Source organism: Myotis davidii, unplaced genomic scaffold (genome assembly GCF_000327345.1).
Source record: "Myotis davidii unplaced genomic scaffold, ASM32734v1 scaffold174, whole genome shotgun sequence".
Taxonomy (NCBI): Eukaryota; Metazoa; Chordata; class Mammalia; order Chiroptera; family Vespertilionidae; genus Myotis; species Myotis davidii.
In genome coordinates, this window is record NW_006289087.1 from 2,358,873 (window position 1) to 2,367,399 (window position 8,527).

Consider the following 8,527-nt stretch of genomic DNA (forward strand, 5'->3'; position numbering starts at 1 on the left):
TGAGCCTGCAACTGGAGCATGTGCCCTTGACTGGAATTGAACCCGGGACCCTTCAGTCCGCAGACGGACGCTCTATCCACTGAGCCACACCGGCTAGGGCCGGGGGACCATTTTCCAGCTTGCCACACGCTAAGGTTCAGAAATCACCGATGTGGCCCACGTCCTTAGGGTAGCCCAGGCCTAGGAGATGGGAGCCCCGGGGAAAGGGATTAATATGAGGTTTCCAGGCCTCCTCTGTCCGGTCCTGGTCCCTAGGGATATGACAGCTGACGTGTCCTGAGCCCTCTTCACCCACTAATCTAAGCCCAGGACGTGTCCTGTTTCATCCCTCCTCCTAACAACCTGGTGAGGCAGGCCCTGCTAGTACCTGCCATTTTGCAGATGAGGAAACGAAGCGGGAGGGAGACTGAGTCACTCTCCGAAGGGGATGAAGCTGATTGCCGGTGGAGCTGGGCGAGCCACCCAGGCCGCCAGAGGCCAGAACCTCCCGCAGCGTGGGCCCCATGTCCCATTGGGCTTCCTCTAATCTGCTCCGTGAATCACCCCTTTCTGATACTTGTATCCGCCTAGCAAATACGGAACCACACTTTTCTGGAAAGAACGGGGACCCCCCTAACACCCTGGCCCCCCTCCTTCTCAGAGCCAGGGTTCCAAGTCTTGGTGAGTCCCAGCCTCCAGCTACCAGACAGCTTCTCGCCTCAGTCCACGGGTGTGTGTGTGGGGGGCACGCAGGCCCTGCAAAGAGGGGGGGCTGCTGGGATCCGAATGAATCTCCCAGGTTAGTGGTCCATGAGGGACCCTGGGAGTTCCCCAGCGTCCAGATCAGGGGGGAAAGGCAGGCAGGGAAGGTGGGCATGTTCCCGGGCACCGTGGGTACCTGTTTGCTTCTGGCCATGACTCATTCCCTCTGGAGCGAACGCCTCGGGTGAAATGTTTGCCAGCTCCACCTCCCTCCACGCGGCCTTATAGCTCCCCTCCCAGCGGGGAGAGCACGGAGCAGCCCTGCCCTCCTGTCCTCCCCACGCAGCCCGCCCACGGAGCCCACCCGAGGCCATGGCAGCTCCGGCGGCCCAGGTGTCCAGGCAGCGGGCGGCAGCCGGACGTCTTGGCTCCAACCAGAAGGTTGTGAAATACTTGGGCCAGGACTTCGAGACGCTCAGGCAGCAGTGCTTGGATTCAGGGGTGCTGTTTAAGGACCCCGAGTTCCCAGCGTGTCCGTCAGCCTTGGGCTACAAGGATCTTGGACCACGTTCCCCTGAAACTCAAGGCGTTGTCTGGAAGCGGCCCCCGGTAAGGAGACGGGCTTGCTGTAAGGTGTCAGGCAGGATGGGGGGGCTCTGGCTTCAGGTCAGGAGTAGTTGAGGGAGAAGGTGTGGCTCTGGATCCTCAATTCTTAGACTCCATATTTCAGAACCCCTTTCCCTTTAACAATGTTTTTCAGAGGTAGTGAGGTTAGAGGGAAGAGCATGCAGAGGCGTTGGGATCAGACGAGTTAGATTTGAATCCTGGCTCTGCCTGTGTGGTCTTGGACCCATAACCTCCGTGAGCCTCAGTTTTCTCATCTGTGGAATGGTCCCACTGGCACCTGATTTTTTCAGGGTTTGGTATGAGGGCTATAGATGAAGCTACGAGCATCGTGCCTGGCCCACAACAGGCACAGACCACATGGTCGTGACCGCCTGGGCCCCTGGGCCAGGGCACAGGGGAACAGACCAGTGCTAGATGTCACCATTGGTCGGGGGTAAGTGGTGACATGGTTGCTGAAAGGTGCAGCCATTGCTCAAGGTCACGAGCTGGGTCACTGCTCCATCAGGGCTGGTGAGTGGAGAGGTGGGGGCTGTGGGGCTGTGAACGCGGCCTCCTGTGAACTCAGGGCCTCCTGAATGCTGTCACTGGTATCACTCCAAACTCAGAGGCAGAGAATAGAGAACCATCCCCCCCAAACCCGTGCCCCTGACCTATTGCGATGGGACCCGTGTCCCGTGATTTGCCCTCAGGGGTCGGAGCCCCCTCTGCAGGGTGGTTGTGAGAACTGAGAGAGTCTGTTCAGCGTCTGCCACGTAAGACGTCTCATAAGAGCACATGTTCCGTGGCTGTTGGCCAGGGAGCCTTTGTCTTCTAGAGCATGATGGGAAAATCAAGTCGTGGTACCCGTTCTCTTGGCCCTGGATGACAAGGGAGGATAAGAAGATAATTCTTTGGATACTAGAGGCCTGATGCACGAAATTCGTGCAAGAGACTCGGCCCTCGCATCCCCGGCTTCGTCCGGAAGGTTGTCTGGAAGGATATCCGGAAGGTTGTTCGGCTGTTCGGTCTAATTAGCATATTATGCATTTATTATTATAGATAGATGGCCAAATCCTATCCCTACCCCTTCATTTTCATCCGACCAGTTCTGCCCCACGGTTTCTACCTCTGAGGGTAACTCCTTTGCCTGCCTGTCTCCTGCCCACCCAGGTCCGTCTGCCCACCCCTCTTGAAACATATGGCATTCCTCTGGGATGCTGGCAAAATCAAGGTTGGGAATCATGGTTTTATATTCTTTCTTTCTTTGTTTTAACTGGGGGTGTCTTCCTTTCATTTTTCCCCCCCATCACCATTTATCCCCTCTATGCGATGGTTTTATATTCTTGTCTTAAGAATTCACAGCTACATTTTATTTCAACAGACAGTATTTTTAGGCCTCTGTTGTTGTTTTTTTTCTTTAAAGAATAGTTTATTGATTTTTAGAGAGCGTGGAAAGGAGAGGGAGAGAAAGAGAAACATCAACATGAGAGTGTGATATCCATTAGCTGCCCCCTACTGGGAATCGAACTGGCAACCCTTCGGTGCTCAGGATGTCACCCAACCCACTGAGCAACACCGGCCAGGGCTAGGCCTCTGTTTGTGTCTGGCATCGGCTCTGCACTATTGGGGAAGGCGGTGGGGCAGGTTCATTACTGCAGAGAGACTTTGGAGCTGGGGTTGCAGGAAGCAGAGGGTCCCAATGACGGTCTAACGCCCTGGGAGCAATGCTTGCAAGTTGCCTTTGTCCACAAGAACATGCGATTGCAGTGCCTTCCTGCCTCGGACCCCTTACCGGTGCCCGTGTTTCCCTCGAACCCATTCATCAGGGGCCAAAGCAAGCAAGGCCTGAGTCATGTGTGTTTACGGAGTGTGCTGAGATCCTCACCGGAGTAATAGTCACCGTTGCTAATGACAAGATGTGGTTGTTATTCAGGAAGGAAACAAAACAGTGTCCCAAGTGTGTGTTGTGGGGGTGGGTGGGTGGGTGGGGAGCCTCCCGGCCTCTTTTCAGCCTCTTTGGCGGCCAAACTGCTTTGTGTCTCCGATCCGAGTTCCAGTAGACAGTTAGCCCTGGAGAGAAGACTTCCGGAATGTTCTTCCGGCCTAGGCTGAGATGCCATCCCCTTACAGAACCAGGGACGCCCTGTGGCCCCCGAAAGATTCATGACATATTAGTCATGATGTCCCTGGGTTGTTCTTTTCCTGGGTCGGGGGGAGGGGAGGTGCATTTTGGAACCTGCTAAGAATATGTCATAAAATGAACATTCCTTCCACGTACACCCCGCTTAGCACCGTCCTGCTCATCACACTTCAACGTGTCTCTGGCCTTTGCAAACCACTCTGTCTCTTAAACCGAACTCAACATTTCAGCAGAACCCGGTAGGCTTATCGGCCATGTGTCGAATGAGCTGATATCGCATGGACAGTGTGACGTGGGTAACGGGCTGGCCAGCTCAGGCGAGTGACTTGGGACACGTGCCTGCGTGTTCCACTGTCAGGAGTCGAAGCCACGGGGTTGGGCTCTGTCGCTGAGAGAGGATGCTTAGGCAGGCTGCCCCCGGAAATGGGGTCCCTGCAGAGGCCTGAGGCCTGGCCAGGGGTTCCCTGCTTCTTAGGGGGGAGTGGAGCGGAGGAACCCTTGAAGGAGACTGAGGACGCCTTCGATAGGTGAGGAGGGGACGAGAGATGACCTCCTAGGTTGCTGTGAAGTCTGAGTTCAGGGACTCCGAAGCCATCTTTACCCTCGTGGGCACCATCGCCGGGCATCTTATGACTTGTGTTTTGTCCTCAATTGCTTTCAGGAATTGTGCCCCAGCCCCCAATTCATCGCCGGTGGCGCCACCCGCGCGGACATCTGTCAAGGTGGCCTGGGTGAGTAGGTGGACCGCCCTGTTTGTTCTGCGCAGGGCGGGTGTGCGTGTGGCACGGGTGATGTCAGATTTAGCTGTTAGACTTGACCGCCTATAGTTACCTGTAAGTGGACCTAATTTGCCCTATAAAATGGCCCCGTCTATACAATTAGGGACTGTCGTAATAGATGCTTTTGTAATTGGTAAGAAAACAGGGATCCTCTCTTTCTAGCCAAGCTTCCTCTCACGGGCCTGGGATCCTAGGACTAAGAAGATGTTCCCCTCCCAGCCCTTCATATTCCCTCCAATCGGGTGCAGTTAAGCTTTGGGAAATCATTTGTTTTGTTTTGTAAGTTCTGGCCTCACGTGTCAGACCCCCAAGTAGTAGAATTGGTGCTCTGCTCTTGACCTTCTACGCATCCCTGATCCCAGGGCCTCGTGGCCGAGTGGGACAATACTGGCCTTTCCGGGGACAGCGTGGCTCTGACTTAGATTCGCTGGAATTCTAAACCGCCATCCCCTGGCAGCCGCAGAACACGGGGCAGGAAAGGAGAGCCACGAGGAGACCAATCCCACTTGGTGAAAAGCAGTAAAACAGACCAAATCTCAGCATCCATCTGGACCCGATAACCTTCATCTTTTGGGGGGTCGACTCCCCTTTTCCCTCCTGGTTCTAGCCAGGAAAACGTTCCCAATCCGCTGGAAACCTTTGTGATTTTGCAGATCACTGGGCACCTAATTTTAAACGCCTCTAATGTTCTCTCCTTTAACGAGCACCGCAGGTCTCCCCTGAGCCAGAGCTCCTGGGGGCGAGCATGAAGCAGGGAGAAGGCGTCAGGTGCCACCTAATTTCCCACGTGGCTCAGGGAAGCGCGGCTTCCCACGGAGGCTTTTAGCAGCTCCTTGTTAGTGATGTTTAACTTAGTACCAGGCATTTAATAAGCCTCGTTGAATTGATGGGCCTGGATAGCTCTTCCCTTGAATCGTTATAATATAAGCGAGGAGGAAAGAGCGTTTCCGGAAGGAGGCCTGAGCGTTACCATGGTGAGTGTGCGCTGCTGAGGGACGGATCACAGAAAACCACCCAAACTGACTCTCAGCACCCAGCTCCCACCCAAGTCCGTGGGGCCGCGCCCAGGGGTAGCCCAGCCGATGGGGTGGTGTTTTTGTTGTTGTTGTTGTTTAAAAATCAGTATCATTGGAACCTCTTTTGAAAGCAATTAATTTATTGATTGAAACATTTTCCAATGACAGTCGCCATCCAACGTCATATTCGTTGCAGGTGCACAGCCTATTGGTTAGAGTCCAGTGGTTCCCAACCTTCTGGCCCTTTCAATACAGTTCCTCACGTGGTGACCCAACCATGACATTATTTTCGTGGCTACTTCATCATAGTCATGTGGCTACTGTGATGAGCCGTCATGTAAATATCTGAGATGCAGGATGGTCTTAGGTGGCCCCTGGGAAAGGGTCGTTCGACCGCCAAAGGGGTCGCGACCCGCAGGTTGAGAACCACTGGGTTAGACATTTATGCGACGTATGACGTACAGAGAGATTCCCTGGCCCCATGCGTAGTTATCACGATACGATTGGCCACCCTCCCTGGCTGTGCGCTGGGCCTGGTGGGGACACATCTCGGAGCCCGTGTGAGGAAGGGGTGTGCTGCCTGAGCTGAATCCTGTGGCCCTTTGGGTGCAAAAATAAGACAAGATGCTGGGGGCCAGGGATTTATGTGACGTATGACGTACGGAGAGATTCCCTGGCCCCATGCGTAGTTATCACGATACGATTGGCCACCCTCCCTGGCTGTGCGCTGGGCCTGGTGGGGACACATCTCGGAGCCCGTGTGAGGAAGGGGTGTGCTGCCTGAGCTGAATCCTGTGGCCCTTTGGGTGCAAAAATAAGACAAGATGCTGGGGGCCAGGGCTAATGGAGACAGAAATAGAAAGATGGGCTCTCAGATCCATCGCTCGCTCGGACCCAGGCTGGCATCCTCACGGCAAGGTGCAGAGTTGGCACAGCCCCCTCCAAAACGGCCTGGCACCCCCCAATCCCAGCGGGGGACCCCGGGAGCTTCCCCATGAGGGCATCCACTCTGAAACAAAGGATGATGGAAAGTCTCCATGGCAACATTAGGATGGCTGCCCAGCCTCAAACATATTAAGAGACCAGGCGATGTGAGCTCAGATGCGAAGATGCCCGGGAGCCCGGTGGGGTGTGGTGGGCAGAAAGCGAGGCGTTTTCGGCGGGGAAAACACCCCCTTACTGTGTCTCAAGGCACAACAATGTGAAAGGAGGCGGGAAGGAAGCAAAACTCGGGGAGAGGGACCCTGGCCAGGTCCCAGGGGGGCAGACAACCGCAGAGAAAGAGATTTCAACCAGCAGCCGGCACCGGTGTGGCTGGGACTCCTCAACAAAAACAAAACAGACCAATAAAACCCACATCATTCCTCCAGGGACGCCCACAGCAGTTCAGTGAGGATCAGGAGGGTGAATCAACCGACTGCAGAGCCACTGACCGAGGAGGGCTGGCGTGGGCAGGGGGAGGGCCGAGCCAGGCCAGCGGCTTGCAGGCTTGCAGGGTTATTCCTTCCGGCTGGTGCAGCGCTGCCTGCCCAGTGATGGATGTCTCAGGACCGGGAGGTTTCCGTTTAAAACAATCAGAAAACAGATTCCTGGCCCAGGTCCCTCTCTACAGTCACCCTACAAATATGGACTGAGCGCCTGCTCTGTGCCAAGTGCTCTTCCAGGCCCCAAAGATACAACCGTGGGGTGGGGGCGGGGATCCTGGATGTCAGGGAGTCTCCGTTCTAACGGGGAAAACAACGAATAAACAAATACAGGTGCCAGGCGGTGGTAAAAGCCACGGAGAGAGCAGAGCCACGTGAGAGGAGAGAGAGTGAGCAGAGGGTGCTACTAGAGGGGGGCCCGAGAGTCCCTGGGCCCCGCAATGCCAGGATCGCCAGGCTCTGGGGCCTGCTCTTAGAACGGTGGTAGCTTGCTCTATGCCGGTGGCGACGACACACCGTGAGGGAGGTATTCCAGGAAAGTGTGTTTGATTCTTCATTTACAAACACCACGGGAGGTGGGGGGGTCATGTGGCGGGTTCAGGGCCGGCTGGAGGTGGGAAGCTTGCAGGATTGAGGACCACGTGGCTCGTCAGACATGCTGCGTTGTCAGAATCAGGGATGGTTTCTCGCCTGGGCACAACGAAGGGGCTCTGTCCTCTGGGCCGTGGGGGAAGGGCCCCGTGTGCCCGGAGCTGCCCCCCTGGGTCTCGGCTGGGCTCCTGGGGAGGTGATGGCAGCGCTGTGTGGTCTGCCCTGTGCTGTCATGACCCGGTGGCCCTCTTGATTGACTCCGGCCACCTCCGTGCAGGGACACGGCACGCCCTCCATCCATCCCTGACCCCCCAGTCGCCACAGCCTCTGCCTTCCCTTCCCCGCCCTCGGTGGACTCCCTCCGACGGCAGAGGGAACACGAGGGGTGCTCTTCGCCACCTTCTCTCACCTTCTGCTCCCCGAGTCCCCGTGGGAAGCGGAATGAAGGTTCTCTCTGCTTGGCCTTCCTCTTGGAAACGATTGTTCCCGCTTCAGCCATTGCTCAACGTCGAAGGGGAGGGGATTCCAGTGTCTGGAGTTTTCTCTCTCGTTCCCTTCCTCCTCCTCCTCCTCTGTAGCGTCTCCATGTTCCCCCTTGGTGTTCGGGAAACTCCCTGAAGTCACTACCTGTTTCATAGTCTTGGCTCAACCTCTGAGCCACACCGGCCGGAGTGGGTTTCCTGTTTCCTTCTGCGTTTGCCGGGATCTCTGAGCTGACCATTCTTAAACCCTAGGCCAGCGGTTCTCAACCTGTGGGTCGCGACCCCTTTGGGGGTCGAACGACCCTTTCACAGGGGTCGCCTCAGACCATCGGAAAACACATCTATCATGACATATTGTTTTTGTGATTCATCACTATGCTTTCATGATGTTCGATTTGTAACAATGACATTGGGGGTCACCACAACATGAGGAATGGCATTAGGAAGGGTCGCGGTATTAGGAGGGTGGAGATCCACTGCCCTAGACTCTTTAACCTTTCAGCTTTATCTCTTCTGCCTCGATGAGGATGACGTAAGGCGAGTCAGTATCTCAAGACTGTCTTAAGCAATGAGGCATCGAGGCTATCATGCTGAGCTCTCAAACACCACAGGGCAGTCCTCCAAACACACAGAGAGCCAACTTCCTGTCATCTAACATCACGCGGGCAAGGAACACACACACACACACACACACACACACACACACACACACCTACCCAGCTTGGGCTGGCAAACAGATGTTTCCTCCAACCGAATGTCTTATCAGAGTTGCTAATAAGGAACCAAACAAGACATTTTTATTTTTTTT

General features: G+C 55.4%; 2 protein-coding genes across 3 annotated transcripts in view; one reads left to right on the top strand and one right to left on the bottom strand.

Moving 5' to 3' along the window:
• Positions 1–505, bottom strand: part of LOC102769788 (calpain-2 catalytic subunit) — a 65,004-nt gene extending 64,499 nt beyond the window's left edge. The window contains exon 1 of the mRNA XM_015562339.1: positions 368–505. Within this exon, the coding sequence (XP_015417825.1) occupies positions 368–505 (138 nt within the window). The remainder of the gene's footprint in view (positions 1–367) is intronic.
• Positions 506–746: 241 nt separating this feature from the next.
• The window catches only part of LOC102770085 (calpain-8), a 25,507-nt gene continuing 17,726 nt past the window's right edge, over positions 747–8,527 (top strand). For both annotated transcript variants that reach the window (XM_015562364.1, XM_015562365.1), the window contains exons 1-2: positions 747–1,290; positions 4,089–4,158. In XM_015562364.1, the coding sequence (XP_015417850.1) occupies positions 1,054–1,290; positions 4,089–4,158 (307 nt within the window). In that variant the 5' untranslated portion in view covers positions 747–1,053. The remainder of the gene's footprint in view (positions 1,291–4,088; positions 4,159–8,527) is intronic.